This window comes from Giraffa tippelskirchi, chromosome 11, assembly GCF_054371585.1.
Source record: "Giraffa tippelskirchi isolate mGirTip1 chromosome 11, T2T-mGirTip1v1.2.pri, whole genome shotgun sequence".
Lineage (NCBI taxonomy): Eukaryota > Metazoa > Chordata > Mammalia > Artiodactyla > Giraffidae > Giraffa > Giraffa tippelskirchi.
This window is the reverse complement of record NC_137285.1, coordinates 97217812-97238782: the sequence shown is the minus strand read 5'-3', so window position 1 is coordinate 97238782 and position 20971 is coordinate 97217812. Positions and strand designations below refer to the sequence as shown.

The 20971-nt window shown below is 43.0% G+C and overlaps 1 protein-coding gene across 8 annotated transcripts in view; it reads left to right on the top strand.

Moving 5' to 3' along the window:
• The window catches only part of ALG9 (ALG9 alpha-1,2-mannosyltransferase), a 115029-nt gene extending 95612 nt beyond the window's left edge, over positions 1-19417 (top strand). For 5 of the 8 annotated variants that reach the window (XM_081543350.1, XM_081543355.1, XM_081543353.1 and 2 more), the window contains exons 15-16: positions 15820-15938; positions 16225-19417. In XM_081543350.1, the coding sequence (XP_081399476.1) occupies positions 15820-15938; positions 16225-16262 (157 nt within the window). In that variant the 3' untranslated portion in view covers positions 16263-19417. Of the gene's footprint in view, positions 1-15819; positions 16056-16224 lie in introns of those variants that run through there. The other 3 variants (XM_081543352.1, XM_081543357.1, XM_081543351.1) reach the window with 1 other exon arrangement.
• The last annotated feature ends 1554 nt before the right edge of the window (positions 19418-20971 follow it).

Below are 20971 nucleotides of genomic sequence, written 5' to 3'. Positions count from 1 at the left end.
CTGTTGTGTTGTGTCTGACTCTTTGTGACCCCATGGGCTGTAGCCCACCAGGCCCCTCTGTCTATGGGATTCTCCAGGCAAGAATCCTGGAGTGGGTAGCCATTCCCTTCTCCAGGGGATCTTCCCAACCCAGAGATCGAACCTGGGTCTCCTGCACTGCAGGCAGATGCTTTACCGTCTGAGCCATCAGGGAAGACATTAAGACTGTAGAATGTGCTGGGTTGTGTGCTAAAACTTCAGAGAAAGGGGAGCTCTGTGGAGGTTAGAGTGTACTAGGAAGGTCTCCTGGAGGAGGTGGTGCTTAGCTGAAGTATACAAGAAAAAGGATTTGTACTTGTGGTTAAGAGGGCAGAATTGTATCTGTAATTCATGGAGAAGAAATCATGAGCACAAGTGGAAAAATTAAAAGAACGCTGTTAAATGAGGGGACCCGAGGGTCCATAGAGGAAAGCTTAATTTACCTCTTTGATTTAAATTTGCTTTTAGTCAGAGTGATCTGTAATATAGTATCCAAACGAGAACACTTTTGAAAGTAAAAAGGGCCTTGCCCTGGGCGAGTTGAGATAGGTGGTCATCCTGTTGTAACGTGACTGGAATACAAGAGCTTATCCCAGAAAGCAGGACTGGAGAGCGGAGCCCATGGTTATGGTCAGTCCATGTTTACCATCAGATTTGCCCAAAGGTTACTTATTTGATTTCATTTTCAGACTTTCCTTGGTGCCATAGCCTGGACTGGGCCTTAGCTGTCTGAAAGGGAAGCGGTGAGGCTACTTTGAAGACAGTACCAGCACGTGGAAAAATTATACTCTTGAGTGTGTGCCAGGGGAGACTCAACCCCAGGGGAAGCAACCTAAAATTATTAGGACAGTACTGTGACTGGCGCAAATTTAGGAATTCTAAATATCTGTGAATATGTGAAGAGGTGTGTTTGCTGTTGAAATTGTTGGAAGATGAGCAGAGTTTCCAGTTGGACTGTTGGAGAAGGACTCGCAAAGAGGGCTGAACGTTGTAAACCTGTCTGGGAGAATGGCCGCCCAGATGCCCACCCGTGCTCTTCCTATTAGACTTCTTTGCTTTATCAGAGGACTGGAGAGGCCAGACCACATTAGTTGGAGAGAAGATCTAGACATAAGATTTTTATTTAATTTTTAAATTTTACTTGAAGCATGATTAGTTTACAGTATTGTGATGGTTTTTGCCATATAGCAGTATGAATTAGTCATAGGTATACATGTGTCCCCTCCATCAGGCACAAGATCTTGATAACCATTTTCTAGTCTCCTCCTGCACATAACTGGTACCAGAGCTGCAACTTCCTCTCCCTGAGTTTGCTGTGTCTGTGTCTGGCTAATATTATTAGCATTTATCAAACTTCCAAGATACGGGGGCTAAACTCATTGACATATCACTTTTTAAACCAGACACATTTGTCACTCTATGGACATCTCATATTACATACTTTCTAAAATGAGCGGATTTTTTTTGTTTTCTTTCTTTCTTTGAAGCATGATATAATGGCTACTTGTATAAAATAGCTGGACAAGTGGGTGGATGTAATGGTTACTCTGAGATTCCCCAGAGAGGAGAGGGAGACTGTTGCAATAACTCAGCTGGATGGTGGGTTCCTTTCTAAGGGTGGTGAGAGTGTTTGGCTGAGGGAGTCTAGTGGGAAATGCCTCTCCAGGATGTTGGAGTTGGCCTCCTGAGCAGCAGAGCCTGTGTGTAGCTTGAGAAACAAGTTGGGAGGTTTTGCAGCCACTTTCCACCCCCTTTTTCCTCCTTCATTGTAGGTCCCTTCTGTTTTGCTGTTTTTGCCTTCACCTTTGATTTTTGGATTGTGATATTTTATTCTTCCCCATTTTGGAACCTATTGGCCTCATCCAGCTGAATTTTAGGCTTACCTGACGAGGGATGTGAGATAATTTGGGGACACTTAGTAGGACAGGATTTCAAAGCCCTGCCAAATGTATAATTACAGGTAGATGCAGGCAAAGAGTCAGAACGTACATCTTCAGCTGGTGTGGTGGGAGAGGGGCCTTTCCTCGTCAGCGGATTTCTGTAGAGCCCAGCGGGGGTTGTGGTGATAGCACCTGGAGTTTGTGTTCTTTCAGTGTCCAGCACAGGGTCCTCATGGAGGTTTTCAGCTGAGACTGTCACTTTCCTTTTAGCATCCAGGAAGTGAATCCAGCAGCTGTGAGGCCATGGTACCTGAATCCAGTTTGGTTCTGTGTCATTGTCTCGCGGATAGCAGCCGTCATGTCCCAACCCTAACCCCAGCATAAGCAGAACTGTTTGTTTCCGAAAGATAAGAAGACCATTGGAAAATCACTGTAAAGTGAAAACTAATTGTAAGCTCTTGTCCCAGTTATTACTGCATCCCAAACTTAATGGTATTAAAGGGCAACAGTTATTAATTATTGTTTTATCTCATGGTTCTGGGGACTCACTAGGCTCAGTGGGCCATTCTTCAGCTTCTCAGGGCTCTCATGCATTGGCCATCAGATGGTGGTTGGCACGGGGGCATTTCAGAGGCTTTGCGTGTGTGCGTGCTTGTTCAGTTGCTTCAGTCGTGTCCAACTCTGTGTGACCCTGTGGACTGCAGCCTGCCAGGCTTCTCTGTTCATGGGATTCTCCAGGCAAGAATACTGGAGTGGGTTGTCATGCCCTCCTCCAGGCGATCTTCCCAACCCAGGGATCAAACTTGCGTCTCTTAAGTCTCCTTCATTGGCAGGTGGGTTCTTTACCACTAGCACCACCTGGGAAGCCCCTCAAGGGCTTTCCCACACATCTAACAATGGATGCTGGCTACTGGTTAGCTCTCAGCTGGGACTCTTGGCCAAAACACCTAACGTGGCTTCTCCATGTGGCCTGTGCTTCCTCATAGCATGGTGGCTGGCTTCCAGGAGCTAGAATCTCAAGAGCAGTGTAGCTTTTATGACCTAGTCTTGAAATTCACATAGTATCACTCCCACCTCATTCTTTTCATTGAAAGCAAGCCAGTCTAATAGCCCATGTTCAAGGGGGGAGGAATTGGACTTCCCCTGTTGATGGGAAGAGTGTCAAAGAATTTATGGACATGTTTTTAAAACATCACTGCTCTTTTGATGCTGTTCTTTATCCAAATTAGACAATTTTGGGGGGAAAAAAAAACTTTTTTGAAGGCGATTTCTTGCAGAAGAGACATATGGCACCCAAAATAATCCAGCAGGCTGTTCCCATCTGCAGCTTCTTGCTACCCAGGTGGAAAGGGAGACTACACCCCCTGGCAGAGTTTGGCTTCAGGCCAGCAGTTGGACATGCTTCACATGGTGTTCAGATCCTTTCAGTGGAATTGGTTCACCCTCCTAACCCGTGATTGAAGTGCTCTTGTCTGGTCCCTGCACGTCAGTCACAGTGGTGCCTTCAGCTCCTTTGTCTTAGCCAAGAATACTGAGAAACTGTAAGGGAAAAGCCGTCAGAGTTTTTGTACTTTTGTAATTGCTTAACTCCTCATTGTTCTCTTATACTTTCTCTTTCTTTACCAGTCTGGGGCTGTCCCTGTTTCCTTCTCCCAGATGGTTTCCTTCGACCCTTCGCCTGTCAGCACTGCTACCTCAGGCTAGATTTGGCCTCAGAACACACTCTGTTTTGCCCATTGTATTCTTCAACTGCTTAATCATTGTCTGCTGACCTTTGCAGGAGAATAAACCCTTTTCTCCCCGCCGCCCCGAAGCTCAGAGGGTCTACTTTGCCTTGTTGTGAAGTTAGTTCTCTGGAAGCAGACTGTCTGAGCTTCAAGTCCATGATGTAAGAGCCTCTCAGGCTTGAAGCTTGTATATATACAGGGTCTTAGAACCGCACCTCTTTCTGCTAGCTTAGACCAAGCAACTGGCATCATCAGAGACATGTATTCTCAGTTTCTTGATAGTTGGAACATCTCTTGTTGACTCTCACAACTCCTAGCACATATTAGGGCCTTAGAAAATATTTATCAATTATTTGATGTTGCATAAAGGAAAAAAGTGAAATAAGAATTTCTTCAGAAGCTTCTCATGCCCTTGTGTGTGCTTAGTCACTCAGTCATGACTGACTCTTGGGACCCCATGGACTGTAGCCCGCCAGGCCCTCTGTCCATGGGATTCTCCAGGCAACAATACTGGAGTGGGTTGCCAATTCCTTCTCCATCTCATGCCCTTATTTGGTAAAATAAAGATCACTGAGTAGCTGATTGGCTTCTGTTTCCTGTCTGCTGGAGTGCTCCTTAGGACCCAGGCCCCACCCCTTAAGAAAATTCACAGACTGTGTGCAGAGAGGAGCCCACAGGAAGGAGTCCTAAGGCCTGCAGCACTAGCTGAACTCGCAGCCCACAGCTGGCCGTGAACATTCTAGCCAAAGCCCAGTGAGACAGCCCATCAGTCGGCCCCAGATTTGAGAGAAATAATAGATGGCTTTTTTTTTTTTAGCTGAAAAAAAAACCAAAAGGTTGTTGAGTTATTTCAGAGTATACTCGTTATTTCCCCTCTGTAAAACTTGCCAGAACCGTCCCTGCTGTCGGCTCCCTGCCACTTACTGTTGGTCACAGAGAAGTAGCTCAGGTGCGGATCCAGAGAGGAGGGACAGACCCCTTCCTCAACGCTGCTCAGCGTCTTCTCCGCAGGAATGTGGATGGAGCGTGCGGTACCTTAACATCTCAGGAGCTATCAGATGGGGAAAGGCCGCTCACGAGCTCTTCTCCAGCAAACTTAGTGGGACTGAAGGTCAGAAAATGACCGCTTGCTTAATACCAATTCTTTCTCAATCTCCTCATTTGGAATATTGGTGAAAGGTGACTGGTCAAGAGGTTATACTGTCAAGAGGTTATACTGATTGGCCAAGGCCACACGTCAGTGAAATGATCCACCCCGTACACGTGTCTCGCAGTGACGTGATTCCCATTTGTGCCCCAGCAAACTTCCAAGTCGTTACACAGTGTGGATTTGGAGGTCGCTGCCGAAGAGTCAAAACCGTGAACGTATTCACTGATGTTCAGGATCTATGGACATGCCCTCTGAAAACAGGGTCATTCTGGTCACATGGGTAATGACGATTTAGCAAATTTTGTGTAAACTGAAACCTGGAGAGGTTTCTTGACCTTTTGCATGAATATTCTCTTTGCTAGGTAAGAAATGGCAGGGTGCAAGTAGTTCTGTGTTTCTGGGGTACAAAATGAGAGGCTGGAGAGGGTAACAGACGAGGCCATAAAGGAAGTAGGAGCCAGAAGATGATAGGAAACGTGTCATAATGGATTTGAGCACTTTTCTCCACTTTATCAGAGTCTTCCACATTCTCCATGGTCTCGTCTGTTGTCTCTCCTCTCCCTGTTCCTTCCGCCGCTGTCGCTCCCCGGCTACTATTTGACATTTAGGCCATTTGTGTTGTGCAGTGTGTGTCCTACAGCTATTTCTCATCTAGTTGATACCATATTTTGTTTTACAAATCCTGGTTATGTGAAGCCTCCTTCCCACCCCAAAAAAAGATTAAAACATTTTTGGGAAAAAAAAGAAAGCCCTTTTTGTTGCTATGGATGCCCTCCACATCTCACCTGTGTGCTAACATCCCACCACAGCTTCCCATTCCCCACGTGCACTCCGAAGCCTCCCACTTTGCTCTGCCCTGCGCGGTGGCTTTAGGACTGAATTGTTTGGGAAGAGAAGAGGAAGAAGAGCTTCACGTTATTTTTTTCTTAATATATATATATATTATTGATGTATAGTTGACTTAACAGTGTTCAGGTGCACAGCAAGGTGATTCAGTTATACAGATACACATATATTATTTTTGAAATTGTTTTCCATCATAGGTTATTACAAGATATTGACTATAGTTCCCTGTGCTATAGTTAACCTTTGTTGCTTGTTGCATATCTGTTTTTTTTTCATTAAAAATCTTGCATTCTATGCATACTAAGTTAAGCCAGTGGAATCAAAATGTCATAAATCTTTTAATTAGGCAAAAATTCATAAGTTTTCTAAAATATGTATATTATGCATTCTATTTATATGTATATGTATACAAAAGCTTTTCTACAACACTTGGTAAAGGCTTGAGAAAGAACATCAAAAAAGAAAAGAAGAGATGGACAAATTGGAAAATATAAACTAAATGAAATGAGAACACTGAATATGAAATGGAAAAACTGAAACAAACTAGATAAAAGTAAAAGATCATCAGATAGTCCAGTTGCTTTTAAACATGGCTGCTCATTAGAAACATATCTGGAGCTTTGGAGAAAAAAAGCAATACCTGGGCATTTGTATTTTTCAAAAAACTCCAAGATAATTCTCTTACACATCTGGATTTTGAAAAGTGATTACAAGTTTTCTATTAAATGGTAGTTTTGGTAATATAGAATTCTATTATTTTTCTGTTGACCAAGTGAGAAATAGTTACATAATCACAATAGTAAAGGATGTTAATCAGTTTTTTCACAATCAATAGCCAGACAAAAAATAAAAGAATTACATTTGCAAGCCTAATGGGAACATAATTAACCTAACAATATAGAATAATTACATACAGTTTGGGAGGTGGGTCAAGCAGAGTAATGTGGTAAGTGGAAGTGCATACAAGCACACGTTTTCAAACGCCCGGCCAGTCTGTGTCTTTTGGTTGGGGCATTTAATCCATTTACATTTAAGGTAATTATTATATATATGATCCTTTTATCACTTTCTTATTTGTTTTGGGTTTATTTTCTATAGGTCTTTTCCTTCTCGTTTCCTGCCTAAAGAAGTTTCTTTAGCATTTGTGGTAAAGCTGGTTTGGTGGTGCTGAATTCTCTTAACTTTTGATTGCTGGAAAGCTTTTGATTTCTCCATCAAATCTGAAGGACAGTCTTGCTGGGTAGAGCATTCTTGGTTGTAGATTCTTCCCTTTCACCACTTAAAATATATCATGCCATTCCCTTCTGGCTTGTAGAGTTTCTATTGAGAAATCAGCTGATAGCCTGATGGGAGTTCCGTTGTATGTTATTTGTCATTTTTCCCTTGTTGCTTTTATATTTTATCTCTGTCTTTAATTTTTGTCAATTTGATTACTGTGTGTCTTGATGTGTTCCTCCTTGGGTTTGTCCTTCCTGGGACTCTCTGTGCTTCTTGGACTTGACTATTTCCTTTCCCATGTTCAGGAAGTTGTTCAGCTATTATCTCGGCAAATATTTTCTCAGCTCCTTTCTCTCTCTCTTCTCCTTCTGGGACCCCTATAATGCAAATGTTGGGTGTGTTTAATGTTGCCCCAGAGGTCTCTTAGGCTGTCTTCATTTCGTTTCATTCTTTTTTCTCTATTCTGTTCTGCAGCAGTGATTTCCACCATCCTGTCCTCCAGGTCATTTATCCGTCCTTCTGCCTCAGTTAGAATAACTGATTCCTTCTAGTGTATTATTCATCTCTGTTTGTTCTTTAGTTCTTCCAGGTCTTTGATACACATTTCTTGCATCTTCTCAATCTTTGCCTCTACTCTTTTCCCAAGATCCTGGATCATCTTCAGTATCATTATTCTGAATTCTTTTTCTGGAAAGTTGCCTATCTCCACTTCATTTAGTTGTTTTTCTGGGATTTTATCTTGTCCCTTCATCTGGGACATAACTTTCTGCTTTTTCACTGTGATTATCGTTGTTGTTCAAGCACTCAGTCATGTCCGACTCTTTGCGACTCCATGGACTGCAGCACGCCAGGCTTCCCTGTCCCTCACCATCTCTCGTAGCTTGCTCAAACTCATGTCCATTGAGTCAGTGATGCCATCCAACCATCTCATCCCCTTCTCCTCCTGCCTTCAATCTTTCCCAGCATCAGAGTCTTTTCTAATGAGTCAGTTCTTCCCATCAGGTGGCCAGAGTATTGGAGCTTCATTGTGATTAACTTTCTGTAATATGATTTTTGTTTTAGCTGCTGTGAGACTGTGCTTCTTGCTTCTTCTGTCTGCCCTCCGATGGCTGAGGCTGAGAGGCTTGTGTTATCTTCTTGATGGGAGGGACTGGCAATGGGAAAAACTGGGTCTTGCTCTGGTGGGCAGGGCCTTGCTCATTAAAGCTCTAATCTATTTATCTGCTGATGGCTGGGGTTACACTCCCTCCCTGGTAGTTGTTTGGCCTGAGGCAACCCAGCCCTGGGGGTCTACTGGCTCTATGGTCAGGTTAATGGCAACCTCGAAGAGGGCTAACGCCAAGGGGGACCTTCTAGGACTGCTGCCGCCAGTGCTCCTGTCCCTGTGGTGAGCCCCTGCCAACCCACGCCTCCACAGGATGCCCTCCCAACACTAGTAGGTAGTTTTGTTCAGTCGCCTGTGGGGTCAGTACTCCTTTCCTCTGGGACTTGGTGGACACAAGATTTTATTTGTGCCCTGCAAGACTGGAGTCTGTTTTTCCCCAGTCCTGTGGAATTCCTATAATCAAGTCCTGCTGGCCTTCAAGTTCAGATTCCCTGGGGATTCCCAGTCCCTTGTCAGGTCCCCAGGCTGGGAAGACTGATGTGGGATTCAGAACCCTCACAACGTGGGAGAACTTCTTTGGTATTTATTCTCCAGTTTGTGGGTCACCCACCCAGCAGGTATGGGATTTGGTTTTATTGTGATTGTGACCCTCCTACCATCTCTCTGCAGCTTCTTTGTCTTTCAAAGTGGGATATCTCTTTTTTTGTTGGGTTCCAGCATCCTCCCGTCAGTGGTTGTTCAACAGCTAGTTGTGATTTTGGTGCTCTCGCAGGAGATGAACACACGTCCTTCTACTCGGCCACCTTGAACCGGAAGCCTACTGAGCCTATTCTAAAAGGTGCAGTACAGCAGTTGGTCAGACAAGTTCTGTCTTCAAGGGCCTGGCATTCCAGGGGAGCATTAACACATAGCATGTAACTCATCTTCATTTCTCTACTTTGGGAAAGAGATAAGTGTTACCTCTGTCTTATCATGAGGGTGATGTCTCTCACCCCATTTTCTATTAAAGAATATTAAAGATCAGCCACATTTTTGCTGCATTATCAGCCTTCTGAGCAGTTCTTAAATTGCTTGATATGAGACTCAGGACTGACCATGGCTAAGAGTAAGTCTTGAGGGAATTGTGAGATTCTCTTCAGAACTAAGGACTTCTCTGAAAGGCCAGCTCTGTTCTGAGGGTTGTGGAAGTCTGTCACTGAACTAAGTGCAGGAGAACAAGAGACAGAGACAAAAACAAAAAGAGAAAGAACTAGCTTTGGAAGGGAAAGAGAACTGGCAGGGAGCCCAGACTACAGGTTCACAGGAATAAGCAATGTTTGGATGGATGGGTGGATGAATGGATGGAGAGACAGACAAAAATAATAGAGACAGCCTGAGTACTAAGATGCTTTCTCTTTAAAATTAAAAATTGACACAGCATTTGCGTCGTGCCTGTTGAACTGGTGACGTCAGGGACTGGCAGGCAGTCTTCCACGGACGTCAGCAAGAGCAGATTGAAATCGCCACCGCAGAGTGCCCCCCAGCCCTGATAAATAGGGCTGATAATTGAATTAGAAAACATTCTGAGCTGTCAGCTAATTATGCTATTCAGGCAGTTGTTTTGTCCACGTCTGTTTCATCCTTGAATTGCTTGAGTGACTTTCTCACTGGGAGGGGAAGTGCTTCAGTGTCCATTTTGCGCCTCCCTAAATTATGCTGCCTGTGCTTCCTAGGGCAGTACTTTGGCATTTCACGGGTGTTACAGACATTGTTACACGAGTTTTCATCAGCGTTAGTCTGGTTCTAACTTGTGATCCGGTGTGATCTTTGTTTCACTGTGTATGAATATGTGCGTATGCATGTTATTTCAGTGCTCAACTGCTCTCTTCTTTCACAGAGGCAAATAACCAATTTGTTCTTCCAGCAACCATGTAACGATTTGAACAGCCCCAGTTGTGCTTGATTTAGTAAAGCTACAGATGAGAAAGAAATTAATCTAGAAGAGCAGCCATAGTATTAGAAGTGAAGAATTCAAGCCAACTTACTCTTTTGGTTAAAAAGAAAAAAATAGAAACACAGACTCTTCCCATCCCAGCACAGAAGTGTTTGTGTTGATTGCTTACTCATTTCATCCACTGGAAGATGTGAAAGACAGATAATTAAAAATCATAAGCAAAATCTGCAGGAGAAAGGAAGATTCATCTTCTAACAAGGATTTCTCCAGTACCAAATTTGGATGATAAATTTTTCTTAACTTTTCCTTATATTTAGTTCTCACCTTTAATATGGCTTTGTGTTCAGGCCTAACTAGAAATGCCTCCATGCTTTCTGAACACATTATCTAGAATCTGATGCCAATTTTTTTATGCTTGCACACAGAGGAAGCATGGGAGAATCCCAGTTCTTCTTGGGTCTCTTGATGTATCTGAGTCAGACACATGCTTGTCCTTAGCAAGATGGTTATTCCAAACCACACATTCAATGGGACTTTGAAATCATCACTGAGAGTAGGAAAGAACTTGTAATTTTGAGAAACTTGTAAGGAGGCTGGTGTGGTGAGCGTGTAGCGGGCAAGGAAGAAGATGGCTCACAGTGAAGAGAGACAGGTCAGTGAGGGCTAGATCACCTGCATCTTTGTAGATCATTACAGTCTGGATTTTATTCAAGCAATTTTCCAATTGTTGCTGAGTAGACAGAGAATTTAATCTGAGATGCCTATAGATTTGGTTATGGATGGGCAAGTTTGTTTTTTTTTTTGCTTAGTATACCTTGAAATGTTGAGTGGGTCAAATATATAGTTGGGCTTCCCTGGTGGCTCAGATGGTAAACAGTCTGCCTGCAATGCAGGAGACTCAGGTTCAATCCGTGGGTCAGGAAGATCCCTGGAGAAGAGAACGGCTACCCACTCCAGTATTCTTGCCTGGAGGATTCCGTGGACAGAGGAGCCTGGCGGGGTCACAAAGAGCCGGACACGACTGATCGACTAACGCACAGACATATTATAGTTATATATCACTCAGAATCTGTTTCTTCCAACTGTAGATTATTAGCTCTTTGAGAACAGAGGCTTTTGTGTCTTCAGGGCCAGCGCACAAAACCCTACACGTAGCAAACACATAGGGTTTTTGTGTTTGTTCATTCTAAGGACTTGAGGTTTCCTCTATTTAAAACATTGTCTCAGTTCAGTTCAGTTCAGTCACTCAGTCGTATTTGACTCTTTGTGACCCTATGGACTGCAGCACACCAGGCTTTCCTGTGATTCACCATCTCCCTGAAGTTGCTCAAACTCATGTCCATTGAGTCGGTGATGCCATCCAACCATCTTATCCTCTGTCATCCCCTTCTCCTCCTGCCATCAATCTTTCCCAGCATCAGGGTCTTTTCTAATGAGTCAGCTCTTTGTATCAGATGGCCAAAGTATTGGAACTTCAGCTTCAACATCCATCCTTGCAATGAATATACAGGGTTGATTTCCTTTAGGATTGACTGGCTTGATCTCCTTGCAGTCCAAGGGACTCTCAAAGAGTCTTATCCAACACCACAGTTCGAAAGCATCAATTCTTCGGTGCTCAGCCTTCTTTATGGTCCACCTCTCACATCCATACATGACTACTGGAAAAGCCATAGCTTTGACTATATGGACCTTTGTTGGCAAAGTAATGTCTCTTTTTTTAATGTGCTGTCTAGGTTTTTCATAGCTTTAAAAATTATTACAAGTAAAATATCTCATCTACTTTTGCTTATGTTTGAATTTTTCTGTTGTAACAAATGGTAAACAAAGTAGGTTGTTTAAAAAAAGCATTATGGTGCAAAGCACAAAATGAATATCATGTGCTATATCATAGAGACAGCATAATTTTTGTTTTATTGGTATTGTTAAAACTGCCTCTCCAAGTGGTTCTTGCAGGGTTCCACTTTTACTGGCGGTATCAGTTTCCTCATTCCTCCCCAGTGTTTGATACTGTCAGACTTCTCAGCTTTTGCAAACCTGATTATTGAAAAATTATATCTAGATTTACGTTTCCCTGATTACTAGTAAAATTGAACATCATTTCTTATGGTTATTGCAGTCCAGTAAGCAAGAATACTGGAGTGGGTTGCCATTTCCTCCTCCAGGGGATCTTCCTGACCCAGGGATAGAACCTGTGTGTCTTGTGTCTCCTGCATTGGCAGGTGGATTCTTTAACACTGAGCCACCCAGGAAGCCCCAGTACATGTTACTTGCTCAGTCGTGTCCGACTCTGCCACCCCGTGGACTGTAGCCCCCCAGGCTCCCCTGTTCATGTAATTCTCCAGGCAAGAATACTGGAATGGGTTACTATTCCCTTCTCCAGGGGATCTTCTTGACCCAGGGATCAAACCTGGGTCTCCTGCATTGCAGGCAGACTCTTTACCATCTGAGCTACCAGGGAAGCCCAGCCCATATATATATATATAATTTATATATTCTAGATACCCTTCCTCTGTTATGTATATGGTAAATATTTTGTCCCAGTCTCCATTATTCTTTTACCTTTGTTTCAGCTTGCCTTTTGCATTCAGCAGTAATGCATAGTGACCCTTCTTCTATTTTAGAGAGGTCAGTATTTTTGATGATAACATGTCCCATGTATCGCCCTGGACGGTCTTCTGAAATGATCTCTTTTAGGATTCCTTGGCATGACCAAGGAGTTAGCTTAGAAATAGTCATCACATGTACTGTCTTGTCTTCACCATGTACTGTCTTGGCCTGTAAAAGGGCCTATAACCCCTTTTGTTTTCACATTTTTTAATTACTTTATAAATAACATAAAAGTAATAATGAAAGGATAGTTTTAAAAAACATCATTTGAAATTTTTATAAGAATTTAAATGTAGCAACCCCAATCTTTATTCCATGTTTTTCTGCTTTTGAATATATATGCCTGAAATAGGCTTCCCTGGTGGCTCAGAAAAAGAGGTAAAGAACCTGCCTGTAATGCAGGAGACCCAGGTTCCATCCTTGGGTCGGGAAGATCCCCTGGAGAAGGGAATGGCAACCCACTCCAGTATTCTTGCCTGGAAAAGTTCATGGACAGAGGAGCCTGGCGGGCTACAGTCCGTGGGGTCGCAAAGAGACGGACATGACTGAGCACACACACGTGCATGTGCACGCACACGCATGCACACACACAGACGCGCACACACACACGCTGTCATCATTAGAGTCTTGAGTGCTGCTGTCTCCGCGTTTATCTTCTGATTTGTCTAATTGTGAAGTGTCTTCCTCTGTTGATTTTCTTCTCATTGGCATTATGGACAGAAAATTTTTAAATTCTGAACTCTCAGCTGTGCTCAATTAAAGCTAAATGCAGGCTGCAAAGACAGTGTCACAAATCTTTTGTACCTTATTGAAAGATGATGCATACTTTGAACAATGCAGTGAAATGGAAGGATAATGTAACTATATCATTTTTGCATAATCCTTTTTGGAGATTTCATCATTCTTTTTCTTATCATTTGTCTTTTTTTTTTTTAAGTGTAGTTGTAAATAATCCAAGATGTAGAGGGAAAAAAGACCACTAAGATTCTTTAATATAGTTTAAATTTATAAAAGGTTGTAATGGACCCATATGGTAGTTACATGATAGAATGAGTTTTATTCTATTTTTGAAAATAAGTATAATTTTCCTTTCTTCTTTGGAAGACTCCAAGAAGAATAAAATTACAAAATAATGATCCTTCCATGCAGTAAGGAATTGTTCTAAAAAGAAAGTAAAAAAAGTAAAATTGGGCCCAGTGGACCTAATGTTATACCAAGGAATGAGTTGACTGGAAACAAGTACTGACTGTATTAGTGGAGCTTTTAGCATGGAGTCACCTGGAATGGAAATGATACCTAATTCAGGTTAGCCTTTCTGTACTACGCTGAAGCCTGCGGGAGTTTGCTCCAGCTTACAGCTTTCTGTCCCGACCTTCCCCTTATCTGTGCAGCATGGACAGAGAGAAGAAAAATTAACTTCTTTTTGACTGAGGTAGGTGCTTCCTCCTCTTGTTAGTTTCTTTGCAGAGGCCCTGCTTTATCTCGTGTGTCTCTCTTCTAAGCCTCTTTTCTCTATCAAAGCCCTTGAGCTGTTAGCTGTTGAAGTGAAGTGAATCTCTATTGAGCGCAGAGCACGGCCAGCATCCCAGTTGGGAAGGATCTCTAAGAGGTGTGTATGCCAAGCTCGGTATCATTGTGTGCAGGCACTGCGGGAGTCTGCCAAACTCAGAAGTAGGCTGCCAGTACAAATGCCACGTTGATATGACATTTACAAGTTGAGAGTCTGGAAAAGGACTGGCAGTGGAACACCCTCCAGCTACCTCATTTAGGTTGGCAGTTTCTGGGCCAACTTTTGGTTTTTTGACTCAGAAATCGTAGTCAAGAAGTAATACTGCATATAGAATTTAAAGCTATCACTGCCACTTTTTCTAGGAAGTGATGAATTTTGTTAGCCTGTTTCCTGGGATGCAGGATAAACCAGAGTGGTGAGAGTGTGGGGTCTGGAATCAAATCTGAATGTGAATGAGGGCTTTATCACTTACTGTGTGACCCTGCTCAAGCTACTTAATCTATGTGTCTCACTTTCCCATCTACAAAATAGAAGTGATATCACTTTCCTCATAGGTTTGTTGGATGGATTAAATAGTATCTTAAAAAGTGTAAGCACTTTCCCCAGGGCTTGTTCAATGCTAGGTATTCAATAAATGTGAGATATTTTTCGTATTCTTTAGAAATTAGTGAGAAATTCAGGGTTTTAGCTGTTCCTATCTATATTTCCGTATAAAAAGAAAAGACTGGACTCTGTCTTTGACTTGAGAATCGCCAAAACAGTATGCACAGGAAGCCAAGGACATACCAAGGGCATAGTTTTTTCTTCACCTCAGACGGTAAAAGCGTCTGCCTACAATGCCGGAGACCCAGGTTCTATCCGTGGGTCGGGAAGATCCCCTGGAGAAGGAAATGGCACCGCACTCCAGTACTCTTGCCTGGAAAATCCCATGGACGGAGGAGCCTGGTAGGCTACAGTCCATGGGGTCACAAAGAGTGGGACACGACTGAGCGACTTCACTTTCACTTTCAGTAGGAAAACTTAGAGCTGGAGTCAGGATCATTTGAGCATTTGGCACCTCTGCAGTCTCTGGGGTACACAAACTCTTGAGGTATTAAGAATTTATTTCCGTAATAACATTTCTTTGATTGAATTAGAACTTTTCAATGGCAAATTCTAACGCAGACCTAGAGCTATTCTGAAGGATATCCTGTGGCTTATTAGCGAGACTACCAAGACTGTTGTTTGGGTTCAGGCAAGAAGGTACTTGGTCTTTTTTTCTTTTGGCTGTGCTAGGTCTTCGTTGTGGCGCATGGGCTTAGCTACACCTAGACATGTGGGATCTTAGTTCCCTGAGCAGGGCTCGAACCCATGTCCCCTGCAATAGAAGGTGGCTTCTTTACCACTGGACCACCAGAGAAGTCCCAGAACTTGGTTTTGATTAAGTCTTTTATCAAGATCTAGTAGCTAAGTACAGCTTGCTGCTGCTGCTGCTGCTAAGTTGCTTCAGTCGTGTCCGACTCTGTGCGACCCCATAGACGGCAGTCCACCAGGCTCCGCCGTCCCTGGGATTCTCCAGGCAAGAATACTGAAGTGGGTTGCCATTTCCTTCTCCAGTGCATGAAAGAGAAAAGTGAAAGTGAAGTCGCTCAGTCGTGTCCGACTCTTAGCGACCCCATGGACTGTAGCCTACCAGGCTCCTCCGTCCATGGGATTTTCCAGGCAAGAGTACTTATATATAAAATATAATCCCCACCATAGCATTTTATTCATTTCCTTTAATCAATACCATGAGTAAATTCTCTCAAATGATAAGATTGTGTCTTTTTTCTCTCTTGTCTTTCAGATCTTCAAAGTTGTTGCGGGCATTCTACGTTCCCTTCCTGTCAGATCAGTATACAGTGTATGCAAACTACACCATCCTCAAACCCCGGAAAGCAAAGCAAACCAGGAAGAAAAGTGGAGGTTAGCACCATGCCTGTGGTCCCAGAGGACGTCCATCCTGTTCACTGGTGATTCCACTGACAGGGCGCCCTCCAAGCCATCGCTTGCGCCATGTGTAATAAAGGCCGTGTGACACGAGTGCTGGAGTCTGGGTGCTTTGGGCTGGTCAGAGTCCGTCACGCTCACCCCCTGCCTGTGTCTGCCCTGCATGTACACCTTGTGCAGCTAGGTGGAGACAGGCCCTGCAGTCCGGGCAGATGCGCTGCTCCACATCTCATTGTTGTTCTTCTCTTCGATTATTTACTAGACCGGAGAAGAGCAGAACCAACTTTCAGGAAGAACTGAAAATCCTGGGACGGGATGGCAGTGTTGAGCTCTTCTCCACACTCTGGGCTGGTGTCCAAGACCTGGCCTCCCTGGGGCCGGGTGAGCTTCTCCACCCAAGCTCCCTGGCAGCTCCTAGCAGACCTTCTCATTCAAATCCTAGTGCTGAAAATGAGCACAGCCTAGTTGCCAACCTACATGTCCTTTCACCTCCAGCAAGACTAAGCTTTTCTAAAGCATTTCACAGGACTAGGACCTTGTCCTGGAGATAATCTCAGGAAAAAGGCAACCATTTGAGGAACTGTGGCTTAATTTCCTTATATAGGATGCCTCTTGTTTTCATTTAAATCCTTTACAACAAGCTATAACTATGAGTTTGGTGTTTTGGTTTTTTTTTCAAGTTTTAGCATGCTCTTTCTTGAATTCAGGACTTCCCACTGTAAAGGTATCAAGAGACCAGACTATAACTGTATAGGACATATGTGGAGAAGATTAATTCTATCAGTTGGTGGATTTGAATGACCTCACATTTTAAAGTAATTTATTCTGAGACCATTTCTGAGGAAATTAAGACTCTCCCTTTTTTAAACAACCCTAGTGAAAAAGACCAGTGTATATTTATGGCATCTATTTCTCAGTCTCTCTATTGCAAAGCACATCGTGCATGGGAAACCTCTAGTCAAATAGGCAATGATAAGGACTTAATTAGAACATAAGTATATATTTCACTTTGCCTTCACACACAGCATTTCATAGTTTACAAAGCTCTTCCACATTATCTGGTTCAATCCTCACAGTCATGACTTGAGGTAGACAAGGCAAGTGGTTTTATCCCCATTTTACAGATGAAGAAACAAAGCCTAGAGAGCAGGGAGCAGAGGAAGGTAAGGTGACTTGCCCAAGGCCACACAGCCAATAATGGTAGCATTCGTACCACAACCTGGGTTGCGTAACTTCTCATCTAGTGCTCGTCCATACTCTTCACTTGACTATGAAAACATTACTTGAAAGAATGAAGAGGTTGGCCAGAGACCTGATTGATAACATCACTTTCTATTTTTAAGGAAGAATTTTATCTGGGTTTCTCAGTTCTTTGGAGCCTCCAGTCTGCCTGTGGGTCTGACCATCACAGCAGCACTCCAGCATACAGCTTGGCCTGTGGCAGGAGAGCAGGGCTCATGTTTGGAAGTCAAGCTTCTGTGCAGCCACACAGGATCCAATATCAGCTCCATTTCCATTCCTATAGTCAGGCTGTGGTCACAGGATAGTGCCTTAAAGAGTCTCCTCATTGGGGTCCGCTCTGAAGGAACGTCTGGGGTGGGGTGGAAACGCTAGTGAGGCAATGGGTCTAGATCTTGTAGAACAATGACAACTGGAGAGGGAACATAAACTCGGGTCCCACTGACTGCTTTAAGGATTTCTGGCATTTAATTTCCAATACTTGACTCCTGTTTTCCAAGGTAAATATTGGCACATATAGTCTGACTACAGGATAGAGAATTTTTAGTGAAATGTCTTGCCATACCTGCAGTAATGGTAAACTGTCCTTCACAGCGGCTAGAGCTCTCTTTTTCTGCAGAAGTAAATGAGAAAGTGCAGTAATGGAGGTCAACGGTGAGTGGCTTTTTTCTAATCAGAGTAGTACAGTGCTGATCTGTTACATCATCTTTCAGGTTTGAAAAAAAGAAAAAAAAACCAGCCTGCTGAGCAAGAACTTACTGTAACATAGCACAAAAATAATGTTATGATTGATATTCCTTGGGAATGTCAGTTCCTATCTCTTTAAAACCTGATTTGGTTTTCTCTGTTCTACAAATATCTTTAGTGAGAGCACAAGAAATGGCAGAACACTGTGCCAGATTCTATGGGGAAGTTACATAAAAATGAGTGGTATTTGTTGTGAAGGTATTTTTCACATGACATATAATCACACTAAAGCATTTCCACCTCAGCAATACAGGGAGGTTAGCATTGCCTGGGAAAGTGTCTCAAAACACCTGGAGCAAGTAGCATTTCTCCTCCAGAGATTCAGTGGTTGGCATGAAGATCAAGTATCTGAAGTCCTTTTTTCTCCATTGCTTGTTGACAGTCAAGGAATAATGGGCTACAGATTATTGGTGGTAATCTTTGATCATGGAGGTGAGTGAGGAAGTAGGTTGTGTTGGTTTAGTCGCTAAGTTGTGTCCAACTCTTGCGACTCCCATGGACTGTAGCCTGCCAGGCTCCTCTGTCCATGGGATGCTCCAGGCAAGAATAGGAAGTAGATATATTGGCAATTCCAGGGCTCCCTGATCTCCAGATCTTACGATGCTGAGTTCCATTACTGAACCAGCCTGTGTAGTAGCATCTGTTATCAAAGTGGACCTGTCAACTGGTGGGTGTCATATGATAAGAAAGACCACTCATTTTAATCTCTTGAGGTAATAATAGAAGAGTGAAGACTGCACCCTTTATTACTGAATTCAATTTCAGAAATGGATTATCTGTTTTAAATCAAGATGGTTCTTGATCCCAACCACTTATTTGGGTCATCTTTTTCCAGTTTGGATTTTGGCGAAAGAACACCCCATGTGATCCTACAGCCTTAGATCTGGGTTGACCATTTGGGCAGAGCACAAATGGAAATCTTTTATTGTGTTTTGCATTTTGTGGGATTTATTGAAATAATTCACTGTGATGGTGCCGTCTTCTGGCCAGTGATGAGCAGCTCTGCTTTAAATTTGGTTTAATTTCATTTTCTCTGAAGAGGGAAAAGAGGGGTCATTTAATCTTTGCCTCCACCAGCAAATTAAACTCATGTGTTAATTTCTTAGGCTCCTACATTAAACGCCTTGGGTAAACAGCTTAATGGTCATGTGCTCAGCTTTCATTTCTTTTTTTCTTTTGCAGCAGAGAGCTCTGACTTCCATATGGCATTGTTGAATTTCAGAGGCTCTCTGGTGTTTTGGTAAATCTCAATGGATGTTGCCTTTAATTTTTCCAATATGTAATCTGTATAGTCATGTGATTCCTGCTGCAGATGAAATCGGGAAGCACTGCAGTGTTGAAGCAAGACTATTGTTCAGGTCATTTGTCTTCCTGATGCTTGTACTTTACTTCACATGTGAGTGTTTACATTACATACTTGTATTTTCTGTGAAAGAAAAAGTTAAATAAATCTTGGCAGTTTGATTTTCCTTTTCTTAAGGTGATATTTTCTCTTTTGCTTTTAGCTTTTAAATCTTTGGTGGAGATTGGAAACTGAAGGAGCTCAGCTCCTTGCATCACCCCCACTTTCACCCTGCAGTGTACAGACTTGCCCTCTGCAGACCAAACAACCTAGTGTGTTTATTCTGAAAACTGGGGAGAAGCCACTGGAAAACCCTATGAGGATTAGTTTTAAAACCAAGCACAGTGGGAACTAACTACCCAGTGTGTCAACATTGTACCTACAAGAGAGTTTCTGAGTCCGTGTTACGTTTTTGAATTAAGAATCTCTGGACTTGGAGAATCTTCCATTGTTTGTTGTTCAGTTGGCCAAGTGGTGTCCGACTCTTTGTGACCCATGGACTGTACTCCAGGCTCCTCTGTCCCTCACCGGCTCCCAGAGTTTGCCCAAGTTCATGTACATTGAATTAGTGATGCCTTCCAACCATCTCATCCTCTGTCACCCTCTTCTCCTTCTGCCTTCAGTCTTTCCCTGCATCAGGGTCTTTTCCAATGAGTCGGCTATTCACATCAGGTGGCTAAAGTATGGGAGCCTTCATATTCATAGACATGGGACCTAGTCATATCTAACATTTAGGTAATTTGCCACTTTGTCAGGCGCAATACAACTTGGTGTGTGTGAATGAATTTCTAATATTCCTATATCTCGCACCTTAGAGTCAATAAATTCTAGTAGCCATCTGGCTGTTCTGCGCTGTGCTTAGTTGCTCAGTCGTATCCAACTTTGTGACCCTATGGACTGTATGCCCACCAGGCTCCTCTGTCCCTGGAATTCTCCAAGCAAAAGCACTAGAATGGGTTGCCATTTCCTCCTTCAGGGGATCTTCCAGACCCAGAGTTCCACGCCACATCTCCTGCATTGCAGGCAGATTCTTTTACCACTGAGCCACCAGAGAAGCCCTTTTATACCAATACCATTTGTTAACTAGTTTTCTTTCTGTAGGACCCAAAATGTCCATGAAACTTGGTTTATTTCTCACAAGTTGTTTTCAAGAAGGATGTTTTTATTGATATAATTCCAGGAGGGAGAAATGCACAGCCTTAATGATTTTTTTTCCCCTACCTAGAAGGTCATCCTTCTTGTTTAATTATTCCTAGGGCCGGCTTGAGTCTCCCTCTCTTTAATTGAAGCCGTTCTAGACTTCAGACTACTGTGATTACTCCCTTAACCCTCCCGAGTATCTAGTGGCTTTACTAATGATATAGAACCTTTACCTGTAACCCTTGTAAACCTGTCTTGCAAGAACATTGTTGGCACTTGGGAGCAAAGACCATATCACACTTATGTGTATTCCTAGCGTTCAACACAGTTCCCTGAATATTTTGGTACTGTACCATAATGGTGCAAATTTGGGTACTGTGTTTATTGCCAATAAAGAAAAGTACAAAGAAACCTGCAACTAATAATCAGCTGTTGCTTTCAGTTTGGTCAATTTTTGACCATAGGAAATAGAGCAAGTCGGAAGCCTACAGCGCTCGAGGAACAATTGGAAAGATGTGAATGAGGCTCAATGCCACGTATA